Source organism: Mastigoproctus giganteus, unplaced genomic scaffold (genome assembly GCF_048544385.1).
Source record: "Mastigoproctus giganteus isolate SK-2022 unplaced genomic scaffold, ASM4854438v1 scaffold_16, whole genome shotgun sequence".
Classification (NCBI taxonomy): domain Eukaryota; kingdom Metazoa; phylum Arthropoda; class Arachnida; order Uropygi; family Thelyphonidae; genus Mastigoproctus; species Mastigoproctus giganteus.
This window is the reverse complement of record NW_028328293.1, coordinates 2,823,266-2,837,446: the sequence shown is the minus strand read 5'-3', so window position 1 is coordinate 2,837,446 and position 14,181 is coordinate 2,823,266. Positions and strand designations below refer to the sequence as shown.

Sequence of the window (14,181 nt, the reverse complement as noted above, 5' to 3'; positions counted from 1 at the left end):
AGGAAAGGTTGACCGGAACTTAGCTCTAGAGACTAAACATGGGTTCCACCACTTCAAGCCTCCAATAAGCAAAGTGGTGGTATTTCACCGGTTGATGAGAGTCATCTACCACCTAGTACTGCCTGGTAACATAGAGGGGCGGCGTTCCTCCATGTGGTGTGGGCGCCACACCTCGACCCCTGCTTACGTTGGTTCACACCTGGGTGGTCACCCACCATGTACTTGTGCATGGAGGTTATACCCAGGATTACTAACAGTCCCACCATCGTGAAGGTGCAAGCAAAGGATTTGGCTGTCACAGACCGTCCGGACTTCGCTGAAATTGGGTCCACTTGACTTGAGTATCACCCGAATATCAGTTCCATCAGCGTTTTAAACTCCCAGGTAGCAAGTACAGCTTGTCTGGCATATCTGAGAGAATGTCTGTGACAACCTCAAGGACCAATAGATGATACATAATTCACTATCCTTCCCTTCTTCTAATTGCTAAGTAATTCTCTATCTACTCAACATGTAAACTATTTTTTTTGATTTCATTAATATCTTATTTCTTAGGTTTTTGTATGGAATCTAGTCTATATGAAAGTAGATCTATTTTATTGGATTTTAACTTACTTATAATTCTTTATGCATAACTAAATTCACTTAATAATGATTCCTGTGGATTAATTAGTATTAGTCATATTGAGATTAATTTGTTATGAACAAACTTTTCCTTCACTCATCATATTACAGTGGGTGATTACAGTAGTCTCAGACCATCTGATGATGTTCCCATCAGCAAATTCTAAATAGGAGGCATTCTGGGAAATAATTGTAGAATTTACTAGGCTTTCCATACCAACTAAGAAATACTGTTCCAGGCTTAGAGGATGTCAGGTGAACTGATAAGACTTGTGGCAGAGAAGAAAAATGCTTGGGATGCATAAAAATTATTAGCTTATACTGAAGCTCGTGGTTGATTACAAATCGGTATTCATGTCACAAAGGAGGTTAAGCAAGCTAAGACAGATTGCGAGAAGTCTCTGGCACAGAATGCCAAAAAAAATCGGCAAAGATTTCTTTACTTACATTAAAAGTAGAAGGAAGGGGGATGAATCACATTGGTCCACTTGATGTCAATGGTTTAACTGTTGATGATCCTGCTTAGGTTGCTGACAAACCAAATAGGTATTCTGGATCTACATTCAACCATGAGAAGATCTTTGGAGAAAGGAAAACCAGAAGTTCGTCAGAATTTAACAGGGAGCCAAATGGTTTTGTGATAACTAAGAGGAAAATGGATGAGAAATTCTTGAAGCTTAACATAAAAATGGTACCTGGGGTGTGTGTGATCTATCCAATTATATTAATGGAAGCAGCAAAGGAGGTAAGCAAACACTTAGATATAATTATGAGAGAATCTTTGGATTCAGGCGAGAGCCCTCTGGACTGAAAATGTGCAGATGTACCCCCCAATTCACCAAGTGCGGGTGGGATCAGGAGGTGACATGAGTAATTACAGACCTTTACTGTTAACTTAACTTCTGTTCCAGGGATAATAATGGAGTTTCTGTTTAAAGAAATAATATGGGACCATATAGACAGGGATGCAATTATATTGTAGTCACAGTATGGATTTGTTAAGGAATGCTTTTATGTGGTCAATCTGATTGAATACTGTGATGCAGTAACAAAAGATTTGGATGCAGAAAAATAAATTTGATGTCATATATTTGGATTTCAGGAAAGTTTTTGATACTCTTGTATATAAAACACTGCTATATAACTTGTAGCAAAGTAGCATTAAGGGCAAGCTACTGCTCTCAATAAAGGAATGGTTAAATGGGGGAGAGAGAGAGAGAGAGAGAGAGAGAGAGAGAGAGAGAGAGAGAGAGATTGTTAATGGTCACTGCTCTTCATGAACTAATTTTATTAGTGGAATGTTTCAGTGCTGAGCCCATTGTTGTCTGTATTTATTAATGTTATTGATGAAGATATATTAGGCTTAATGTCTAAGTTTGCACAAGATAGAAAGGTTGGCAGGGTGGTTTTCAAGGCAGCAATCAAGATCTAGAAAAATTCGAAAGATTGGCTGAGAAATGGCAGTTAAAGTTTAACATTGAAAAATGCAAGATGCTGCATATGGGTTGCTGTAGTTTCCAATTAACATGCCAACTGTGTATTTGTATTTATATTCAGGATAGTGGGAGTAATTGTAAATTCAGATAAGAAGTTGCATGAGCAATGCAGACTGGCTGCCAGGACAGCTCGTGAGGTTTTGTCAATGATATACTGGTACTTTGCTAGCTAGGATAAGGTGATTATCCCATTGTATAAGGCAATGAATGGTTAGACGACATCTTTAGTACTGCTTACAGGTCTGAAGGCCTCATTTTTGGAATGATGTAGATCTGCTGGAACAAGTGCAGAGAAGGGCAGTGAGATTGGTGAAGGAAACTAAAGGGTAGTCTTACCAAGAAAATTCACTTATGTAAAGTGCAGCATCTGAGACTAGGCGCCTGTAAGGAGAACTGATTGGGGTGTTTAAGGCTTTGAATGGCTTGAGCAAACTCAATGCTGATGGCATTCTTCCCCATGGCCAGATTACCCACATGAGGGGGGGGGAGCATGAATTCAAATTGAGGAAGGATGGCTGCAAGATAGATGTGTAGAGGTTTGTCTTCAGCTAGCCGTTGGTTGATTGTTGGAGAAAACTTCCATCTGTTATGAAAATGGGTTGTTTGAATAAATCCAAGGAAGAACTAGACAAATTGTTGGAAAGGAAGGACAGATGATTTGGGAAGTGTTGAGTTTTTTTTTTTTTTATGCTGATGCTTAATAAGCTTACATTCTTACATCATATGCCACTACTACTACTACTGATAATAGCAATAATATCATAATTTTGCTACAAAGTAGATTTTCTATAAATTTTGCTAATATAAAAAAGGGAACTACTACTAGTGACTCATTATTAGCAGTTACTACTTAAACAACTGATAAATAATTATATTGATATTTTCTATAGGATTATTTAAAAAATTATTTAAAAGAAGAATATGAACAGATTGCAGAAGATGAAAAATTAATTAGTCAGTATCGAGATGACACAAAAAAGATGAGGAATCAAATTGAAGAAATCAGAACAAGGTAAGAATAATATTATTTAATTATATTTGTGCTCCAGAAAATTGACCGCTTAACTATGTTTAAGTGTATATTTATATATTTTTATATAAAACCTAAGGGTTATCATAAATTTGCATTATCTAAAATAACTAGTGCCTGATGTTTTTAAAGTTTGTGACATTTCTGTTCCTGACCAAATTAGTTACCACTGAAATTTAAATCTGATAAAATCTTATTGCAAGGAAATTGAATTATTCTGTTATAATGATTGTTGCTTAAAATTGTTTTAACCTGTTAATAGATATATTTTGGGGAGATATTTTTCTCCTTTTCAGTTGAAAGCATTATAATTTTTAATAGAGAAATCAAGTAAAATAAAAACTCTCCCTTGAAAGGTACTTTGAATTATGACCACATCTCTTTGATACTAGCTAACTGAATAGGGGTACACACATCAGCTCCAAAATAAAAGTAAGTAAAAAAATTGTTTGATTTAACAGTTCATTCAAGTGTTTGTTGTCACTCAATGCTACAAATCATCATTATCAGTTTTTTGTTTTCATTCTTGTGAAAAATATTGAGGTTATAGTTGCATAACTTTAAAGACAAGCAATAATGTTATTGGAAAAAAGTTTTTTAAAGATTAGAATAGAGTGAAATTGTAGTAAATTTTAAAACGTTCACCTTGATATGCCGGTGATTGTCTCCCCGCACGCACACACACATGCATCCAGAGCACTTACTTAACTTACCATAAGTCGTATCCAAGTTTGCAAAAAACACAGGTTTGTGAAACCTTGATAGTTGACCAGTTTTTTTTTTGTTTTTTTTTTTTTTTTTTTTTTTGCTCCCCAATGCTTAAATTGGGGATTCTTAAGTAGCTAATATAGAAATGCATTGTAAAACCATATACAAATGCAAATCAATATAAAAGTAAAAGAAACAAAAAATTAATTGCTTGATTTGCTGAGCTATTAGCAGCAAAGCTTCAGTTCTGTTTATAGCTTGGTACACACTGAGGTTAGTTTATGTACGTGGAATAAATTAAATTTTTGATAAAATTTTGGGTGTTCTTCTGATTTACAGCTCAGCCCAAAAGTAACTGTTTGCTTTTAGCTATGAATTCCAGACTTTTGCTTTTCAACCATAATTTATGAAATTTTGAAATGTTCAGGATTTCAGAATCCCTTGGTTCCCTCCACAACATGGAAAGTCAAAATATCATGGCTTTCTTTTTGACACATTTTTAAAGTTGCAAGCTGCTCTATGCATGTATGTCACACTTTGCAGGCCACTACAAGTGGGTAGGCGAGGTAAGCATCACTTATGGGTGGCAGTTCAGGAGGGCACCAACAAATTTTTTTTGACATATACAAGTTTGACCTCTGTTTAACGAACTTCTTTATAACAAAATTTTTCTATTTAGCAGTATTTTTGAATTCCCCTTGGTAATTACATTTAAAATAGTTTACGTAGAACGAAGAAAATTTCCATACAATGAACAGATTACGAGAGACTTAACTGGGAATGCATTGCTCGTGCCTCTGGCCTTCAGGCAATTGGTGCTGCTGCTGAGCATGACTTAAGGGATTAACATTCACAAAACCTATCCAGCTGCCTGTCTCACATACCCAGAAGTCGTACTGGTCATCTGATTGGTTAACGTTTACCAGTTATATCGATTGTTCATGAAATAGCATTAGCTTAATAAGAAATTGGCCAGGACCAACCACATAGGACGTTATGTGTGGGATGTCAAAAAGAGGTTTGCTATAAAGAGCTTTGACTCTAATTCATTTGAAATAAATACAGTATGTAAATATACAGACTTACATTAATTTGCTTATTATCTGGGTTTGTTTCATATTTATATTTCACAGTTACATAATAGTTTGTTTATACTAATATATTTCAACTTTTTCTCAAGGTAAATATTTTTTTATAATGAAAAATATAACAATGTGAAACTTATTTGTTAGCATATGCTTATAGCTTTGATTCTCTATACGAGTTAAATTTTTTAACATTGCTTATAAATATCACAAAACTTACCTCCTAATCCATATGGTTAAAAAATATGAAGAAAAAATTAAAAAATAAAAATAAAAAAATCCCCAAGGGAAAAAAGAGTGCACTGCTTTCTCTCGGGGAATATTTTAATAGGTTTTAAATTCCCAATTTAATTTCTTCATCATATTTTAACCATACAGATTAGGTGGTAAGTGTCGTTATATCTATAAGCAATGCTAAAAAAAATTGAAATGAAAAATATAACTTAAAACTTGTTAAAATTTCTTTATATATGTCAGATAGAAAAAAATTACCTGAATCTTACTATAGGAAAAGAAAATCTTTGCAAGAAGAACATATATGTATATACATGTTCCCTCTGTATGGCGGCTCCTAGGCATATGCCTATCTCCACCTAATGTATCTGTGATAGAATACAGAATCTCTATAAAATGGGCCTGACCAGTGGCATATCTAGGTATCATTGTAAGGGGGGCATGGCGACCAGGCTTTTTGAGGTTTGTTTGTTTTTTTTTAGAATGCCTCCTGCATTCTGTTTCTTTCATTTCTAATTTTTGGTTAAGGGGGCATATGCCCTCTATGCCCACCCCTGCATATGACCCTGAGCCTGACATAGTATTAATGTTTGTATGTGTTAATGAATGTACTGTAGTATGTGTTGCTTATGTCGGGCCACTTTGCCACCAGGGAGCAGCTAGCATCTGAATATCTGATTCCTGGTGCCCAACCTCCACATGGAGCCAGGCCTGTACCAGTAGTCTGTGCAATAACACACACAATCCCGCTTTCACCAGTTGGTGTACCATACCAGTGGATTCCTGCAATCTTGTACCCAGGTCGCCACACCAGAAGAAAAAAAATAAATAAATAAATAATCTCATACAACTTATAAGTTGCAATATCCCATATGATATGAAATCAATTGCAAATCATGAAGTACTTACAAACTGTTCCTAGTCACCATTCCATGACTGGCAATAGTCACCAAGTTCCTTCTTCTAGCAAAGGCTCAAATACAAAACTTCTGTAGTGCACTGAAATTACTAGCCATGTAGTTTTGGAACCTGCTCCATCAGCTCTTGCCTCTCATAAAAATAATATGGAAATTCATTAGCATTAGCAGAGGCATACGATGCAAGAAAGCATATAATGCTTATGCAGCATCAGCTGAAAAAAAAACCCTCTCATTTCACCCCTCTATTCATTCCAAATGCCTGTCCAGCTCAGCCTTAAATTTATTTAGGCTATCAACTTCCACAACAAAAGATGGAAGTCTGTTCCACCAATCAACTACCCACTGGCTAAAGGCAAATTTCCGCACATCTATTCTACAACTGTCTTTCCTCAATTTGAAACTGTGGTCCCTCGGGTTCTTAATCTGAACAAGAGGAAGAATCCCATCAGCATTTAGCTTGCTCAACCCATTCAAGGCCTTATACACCTCAATCAGATCACCTCGCAGGTGCCTACTCTCCAGGGCTGCAATTTGCAGAACTTAAGCCTTTCTTGGTAAGAGCACCCCTTTGTTCCCCTCACCAATCACAGTGACTATTAGTCTCTAATCCAAAATAACACAACTTGGATTAGAATATAAGACATGATCATGGAGGGATAGAACCATTTCCCAGCAGATGTACAGGTAATATACCTTACATCAGGTATAAACTTCATTGTAGCTTTACTGTTCTCACTAGCAATACATCTTTCTTGCCATAAGTTATTTGTAAAATAATAAGAGAAGTTTACCTCGATGTAGTATGTAGAACACTTCCGTATGATACTCTCCAGAAATTAAAATGAAAAAATCGAAAAACTTACATAGAATAACAATAATTTAAAAAATAATTAAAAATCAATTTAACACAATAAAACTCAATTTAACACAATTAAAAATCAATTTAACACAGTTAAAAATAAGAAAATTAATTTAAAGAATTTTAAGGAAGGAAAATCATTTTGTAATTTTTTCGTTAAATTCTTTAAATTAATTTTCTTATTTTTAATTGCTTTAAATTGATTTTTAATTGTGTTAAATTGATTTTTAATTATTTTTTAAATTATTTGTTATTCTGTGTAAGTTTTTCGATTTTTTTCGTTTTAATTTCTGGAGAGTATCATACGGAAGTGTTCTACGAACTATATTGAGGTAAACTTCTCTTATTATTTTACAAATATCAATATCAACGTAGAACGTATTGAGCAGTACAGCTCTGGTTCATACTATCTTGCCATAAGTTATATAAATGCTGCAGTATTTTTGTTTTCCCTTTCTTAATATCACTGTTGCCTTGGACACTAATTCCCATAAAAGTTGATGGAATTTGCTTCATCAGAGGAAAGTATATGTAAAGGTCTATAGGTAGAACCCCCACCATAACTTGCAATGCATTGGTTGCATGCCTGAAATATGGCTAATGGCATAAACCTCTGTAGAGATAACAATTTATTCCTAAGTTTATTCATAGTCACTTTGTTGTACCATATTCCAGCTGCATAAGCAACTATAGTAAAAAGACAGACTTATAGTTGAGCACCAAAGCCTTTTTCTATAGGCCCCACTCTAATCTTGTAATTCTCACGACCACAGACGTAAAACTTTATTTTCTCTGTAATAGTAACAACATGGGGCATGAAGCTAAACCGGTCATCTGTTATGACTCCTAAATATTTAGTTCTAGAGACATATGGTATTTGTTCTCCATTAATCAAAACTCTAGGTGGTCCACAATTAAGATTGTGGTTAAAAATCATAATTACTGTTTTCTTAGATGAGATTTTTAATTTATTAATAATAGCCCAATTTTCTAGGTCCTGTAAAAAGGTACAACTACTTCCTCCAGAATCTTCCTAGATCTGCTTGTGATGCAAATAACCAAATTTTCTGCATACACTATCGTGTGGCAGTGTGCATGATTCCTAGAGAGCCAGTGCTCCTAGAGAGATCCAATGCTAAGTTTGGTTTTGGGTCCAAAAAAATTGGACCCAAAACCAAACCTTAGGGACACCCTCTATATACCCCCCCCTACTGTATGACAGATGTTGTGCTTTAACTTGAATCCTCCGATTTGAAAAGCTATATCAAGTCATTAGTTCCTAATGACTTGATATAGATGGAAATTGCATCCAAGCTTCCATATTTCTGGAAGGACACCCTCCAAAAGACACCTGTTATACATGTTTAGAAGAGCAACTGGAAACAAATCATACATCTTGACTATAGCTACATTTTCAACCAAGTCTTGTCCCGACACTTACTACTATTCAACTTAGACATTTAAATTTAATTCTTCAACAACAGACAAGTGCTCATCAGTGCTGTACTCCTCATTTTCTCGTTGAATACCAACCTCTAATATATTATCATTTCTCTGGTCACCCTCTGGAAATAAGGTATCAACTATAGATTCCACTGTAGAGACCCAGTTTATTGTCTTATCATTCCCCTGAATGCCCACAGAAGAGACAATTAAATCAATATTTGATTCTCCATTTAATGTAGAAAAAGTACAAGTCCTTCCTGGTTGATTGTGTACAGCCAAGTTATGTGCAATTATAAATTCTTCTAACAACCTTCCACGAACATCACCATGATTACTGGCCCCAGGTGCCAAGCGTTTCTGTGGCCAGGTGATTCTTGTGCATCTATAGAGCATTTTTCTTCCCAGCGACAGAGTTTTCCTTGTTCCTTTTTTTCTCGTATTATTAAAGTTTTCTGTTAAGTAGCTCTACTTTCTTAAAAGCACTACAGAGCCCAGAAGAAGGAAAGTACATTTTTCTTTAATTCAATACTCAACTAACTGTACTAATCTCCACGCTTGGCCACCAAATAGCACTGCTCGTGCCTCCCCTGGGGATTTATTTTTACCACCCAGTAACCTGGGTGGTAAAAATAAATCCCCAGGGCCAAAAGGAGCCATCGTGGATACAAGTGGTTATCCTCCTTTGGAACCATTGAGCTCAAGATCAGAAATTCCTGACATTGACCATGACACCAACCAACCCAAAAGGTTCGTAGGGAAGCACAATGTCATGATGAATTACCAAATTTCTTGGTGATTCATTCTCTATCCTCCCAACCTGTGGGAAAATTATCACCATTCTTGATTCAAAAATGTTTGGAATCAATTGCCGGATCACCAAAAATGGTGAAAAGACTAAAATCTGGAGATCTTCTCATTGAAACAGCCACCTTAAAACATTCTGAGTGGCTCTTAAACACAACATAATTTTGTGAGCTCACAATATCAGTTACTCCCCACCGAACCATAAATTCATCAAAGGGTGTGATCAGTGAGTGGGACCTAATTAGTCTCCGAAGAAGAACTACTGCAAGAACTCAGTAGTCAAAAAGTAGTAAATGTGAATTGGATTATGACTAAAAAAAGATGGAAATCTCACTCCAACAAGATCCATCATTTTAACATTCAGTACGGCAGACTTACCATCCTCAATTAAAGCTGGCTATTTAAATTGTTGGATTCGACCATACACTCCAAATCCCATTCGCAGCTGGTATGTAGAGGTGAAACAATATGTCCCAACTGCGGATCTAAAGAGCATTCTCAAGCAGATTGCACAATCACAACCCATGTTTGTCCAAACTGCAAAGGAATCCACCCAGTCTTTTCCAAAATCTGTGAACCTTGGATAACAGGAAAGAATTCAAAAATAGAAAATAAAGTCATGTTTCCTGAGGCACGTAGGCAAGTTATGTTGAGCTTACCTAGTGGATGTTCCTATGCTGCTCGCACTCAGAACTTCGTTTCTACTGTAGCACAAACAGAAGTTTCAGTTCCGCCTAACATCTCTCTAGTGAACTGGTTGAAATCTACACGTATAACCGCTAAGAAAAATAATCCTCCAAGGAAAATTACCGAAGCAACAAATACCCTAATCAGCATCCCTAGTGATACTCCATCAGTTCCATTTGAAAAAGATAAACTAAAATCTGACACAGGTTCAAAACAAATGGAAACTTCCACCAACAGTATGGAAGTAGATGAGCATTTAGATAATGAAGAGCCCATTTTGGAACTCCATGCAAATGGCACCATGGATTCTGTGCGCTCCTATTTCCCGAAAAAAGATAAAATAAAGCAAGGCAGACCGAAATGCTCCACTTCTAAAAAACAGTCAGACCAATCTGCCACAACTAAACTTAAATGAATCTAATATCATACAGTGGAACTGCAGAGGACTAAGAAGCAATTCTAACGACTTAAGAGATTTACTAATTCAATACAATCCGATAGGAGTATGTCTACAGGAAACTTTCTTATCATCTCAAGCTTCGCCAAAATTTACAAACTATACAATGTACAGAAAAGACATTATCTCGGAGTCTTCTGCTTGTGGTGTGCTTGGAAAATCAAACATACCATCCAAGCAAATTCAGTTACAAACTGGTCTAGCAGCTGTGGCAGTACGTATTTCAATCGGTATATCAATAACCCTAACTTCTATATATATTTCCCCTTCTCAACCATTTTCAAATACAGAACTTGATAATCTGGTTATGCAACTATCATCTCCAATCTGCCTTTTTGGTGACTTCATTGGCCACCATCCATTATGGGGTTTGCCTGCGATTGGCACAAGAGGTAAATTAATTGAAACATTCACGAATAATAACAAGCTAACTATACTAAACTCTGGATCTCCCACTTATATTCACCTACCTACAGGATTTTCTTCTACAATAGACTTGTCAATCTGCTCACCATCAATTCTTCTAAGCATGACATGGTCAGTGATAAACAATCATCTAAACAGCGATCACTTTCCAATCCTTTGCTCATTACAAACACAGGTAGCTCCAACTCTCGAGCACTGATCCACCTGGAAGTTCAAGAAGGCAAACTAGGAGAGCTACTCCACCCAGGTCCAGTTAGACAGGAGTTATGTTCAGCAATATCCAATTGAAGATGTATGTTCAACAATTATTTCAAGAAGACTTACATACCCTACTGATCTTCTATAACCAGATCTTCTCAGAAAATGCTTATCTGCTTTCCTGATATCATTCCTTCATATTTGCCATACAAAAACCAGGCAAAGACCCTTCTTTGGTTAAAAATTATAGGCCAATATCTCTCACAAGCTGCACGGAGAAAATTTTTGAAAGAATGGTACATACAAGGCTTACCTGGATCTTAGAAGCAGAGAATCTTTTAACAGATCCACTCTTGATGTCCTTATCAAAGCTGAATCGAATATTTGCAATGCCTTTGTCTTAAAGCAACATCTAGTCATGGTCAATTTAGATATTGAAACGGCATTTGATACTACCTGGCGACATGGTATTATTATGGACCTTTATCATCTAGTACTAAGGGATCATATCCCTAAGATAATTCAGAATTTCCTGCACCACCACCACCACTCTTTTCAGGTCTGCTATCAGAACATACTATCTACATCCCATACTCGGGAAGAAGGAGTACCACAGAGATCTATAATCAGTGCAACATTATTTGCAATTCAAGTCAACAGCATAACCAGAGACATCCCCAAAACTGTGGAGGCTTATATGTATGCCGATGACCTCGCTATCTCCTGCCAGTCACAAAGCATGAACATCATTGAACATCAACTCCAACTTGCATTAACAGAATTGAATCCTGGATGTCACACAACGGATATTGTCTAGCTGAACAGAAGTCTACCACCACTCACTTTTGTAAGCAACATGCTCTTCATCCCCATCCTGAACTACAGCTAAACAATAATCCGATACCAACAGTAAATAACATCAGATTTCTGGGCCTGATATTAGATAGTAAGCTTAACTTCCAAGCACATATTACATACCTACGAACTACTTGTCTAAAACAGTTGAACATGCTTCGGTCAATCTTATCCATGTCATGGGGAGCTGATCAGTACTCCTTAATTCACCTCTACAAGTCTCTGATCCGTTCGTGCTTAGATTACAGTTCTCGCTTATCAACGTACAAGTTAGTGCAAACGCATCATATTAGTATGCAGCTAAACTCTGAATTAGCAAAAAATATGCAAAAGCAGCATCGTTTAAGTTATATCTCATGTTGTGAATACCTTCACAACGAGTTGCCATGATATTGCACTACTTCGAATGAGTAACACTTCACCAAAAGAGAAGACTGTTGTTACTTATTCTCAGCGGATACCACCACCCAGACAGCACTGTTTCAGGGCTATTTGGCTCTTCTTCGGTGGGTAGGGGTGGGTAAAAGATGCCAAAACAGTTATGAAGTATAATCCCACAATATGAGAGATACCTGATGGTGTATGATATAAATTAAGACTGAAATACGTTAAGGGCTTTAGCCTCAGGCTGTGAGAGATTTACACACAAGTTAGTGCAAACACATCATATCAGTATGCAGCTAAACTCTGAATTAGCAAAAATATGCAAAAGCAGCATCGTTTAAGTTATATCTCATATTGTGAATACCTTCACAACAAGTTGCCATGATATTGCACTACTTCGAATAAGTAACGCTTCACCAAAGGAGAAGACTTGTTATTTATTCTCAGCGGATACCACCGTCCTGATGGCACCGTTTCAAAGCTATTTGGCCCTTCTTCAGTGGGTGGGTAGGTACCCTAGTGATGCAATGATGACAAAACAGTTTAGTGGAGTTATCATATTGGGGAATTATACTTCATAACTGTTTTGTCATCATTACATCACTAGGGTACCTACCCACCCACCGAAGAAGGGCTAAATAGCCCTGTAATAGTGCCATCTGGGTGGTGGTATCCGCTGAGAATAAGTAACAACAGTTTTCTCCTTTGGTGAAGCGTTACTTATTCGAAGTAGTGCAATATCATGGCAACTCGTTGTGAAGGTATTCACAATATGAGATATAACTTAAATGATGCCGCTTTTGCATATTTTTGCTAATTCAGAGTTCAGCTGCGTACTAATATGATGCATTTGCACTAACTTTTATGTTGTCTAAATCTCTCGCAGCCTTGAGGCTAAAGGTCTTAATTTATATTATACTTCATAACTGTTTTGTCATCATTGCATCACTAGGGTACCTATCCATCCACCGAAGAAGGGCCAAATAGCCCTGAAATGGTGCTGTCTGGGTGGTGGTATCCATGAGAATAAGTAACAACAGTCTTCTCCTTATTCGAAGTAGGGCAATATCATGGAATTCGTTGTGAAGGTATTCACAATATGAGATATAACTTAAATGATGCCACTTTTGCATATTTTTGCTAATTCAGAGTTTAGCTGCATATTAATATGATGCGTTTGCAATAACTTGTACGTTGTCTAAATCTCTCGCAGCCTGAGGCTAAACCCCTTAACATATTTCGGTTCTCCCTTATATGACTCAACTAGGAAAAGCACATTAGAACGGCTAAATGTCATCCAGCACAGTGCTCTGAGGACTGTGCTGGGAGCATTCAGGACTTCTCCAATGCAAAGTCTTTATATTGAAGCCCACCATCCTCCATTATATCTTCGTAGGAAAACATTATTGGTTTTCTACGCTTCTAAGATCTAGAGTCTTCCATCACACCCCAGTTGGAAGTATCTTTATCACACTTGGTGGGATTCTTTCTATGAGAATAAGCCTCATGAAAATTGACCTGCCTCACTTGTCAGAGACATAAGATCTCTGACAAGAAATATCGATCTAGCTGATATTTTTCAGAACACAACTGCACCTGTTACACCTTGGACGTATGTTTCTGCCTCCCATGATACACATTTTCGCCAGTGGGGGAAGAATGCATGCCCCCCTACAACATCAAACAGCACTCAGCTGATGCTACTCTTAACTCCCATGCCTGTAAAATATATACCGACAGATCAAAAACTGACAGTATGGTAGATGCTGCAGCTGTTTTTCCCTTCATGTACAATTTCAGCCACACTACCGTTAGTATGCAGTGTCTTCACTGCTGAACTTTATGCCATCAAGTTAGCACTTAGTAAGATTATTGAACTTTCCATCTCACCCACAATAATTTACACTATCTATGCCATAAGGAAGAATTTCTCCTCTTCTCATCCTACATTCATTCTCAGCTATTCTC

At 36.8% G+C, this 14,181-nt stretch overlaps 1 protein-coding gene across 1 annotated transcript in view; it reads left to right on the top strand.

Annotated features, from left to right (window-relative positions):
* The window catches only part of LOC150074894 (vacuolar protein sorting-associated protein 11 homolog), a 612,407-nt gene that overhangs the window by 484,362 nt on the left and 113,864 nt on the right, over positions 1-14,181 (top strand). Inside the window, exon 26 of the mRNA XM_090389417.1 lies at positions 3,011-3,132. Within this exon, the coding sequence (XP_090245543.1) occupies positions 3,011-3,132 (122 nt within the window). The remainder of the gene's footprint in view (positions 1-3,010; positions 3,133-14,181) is intronic.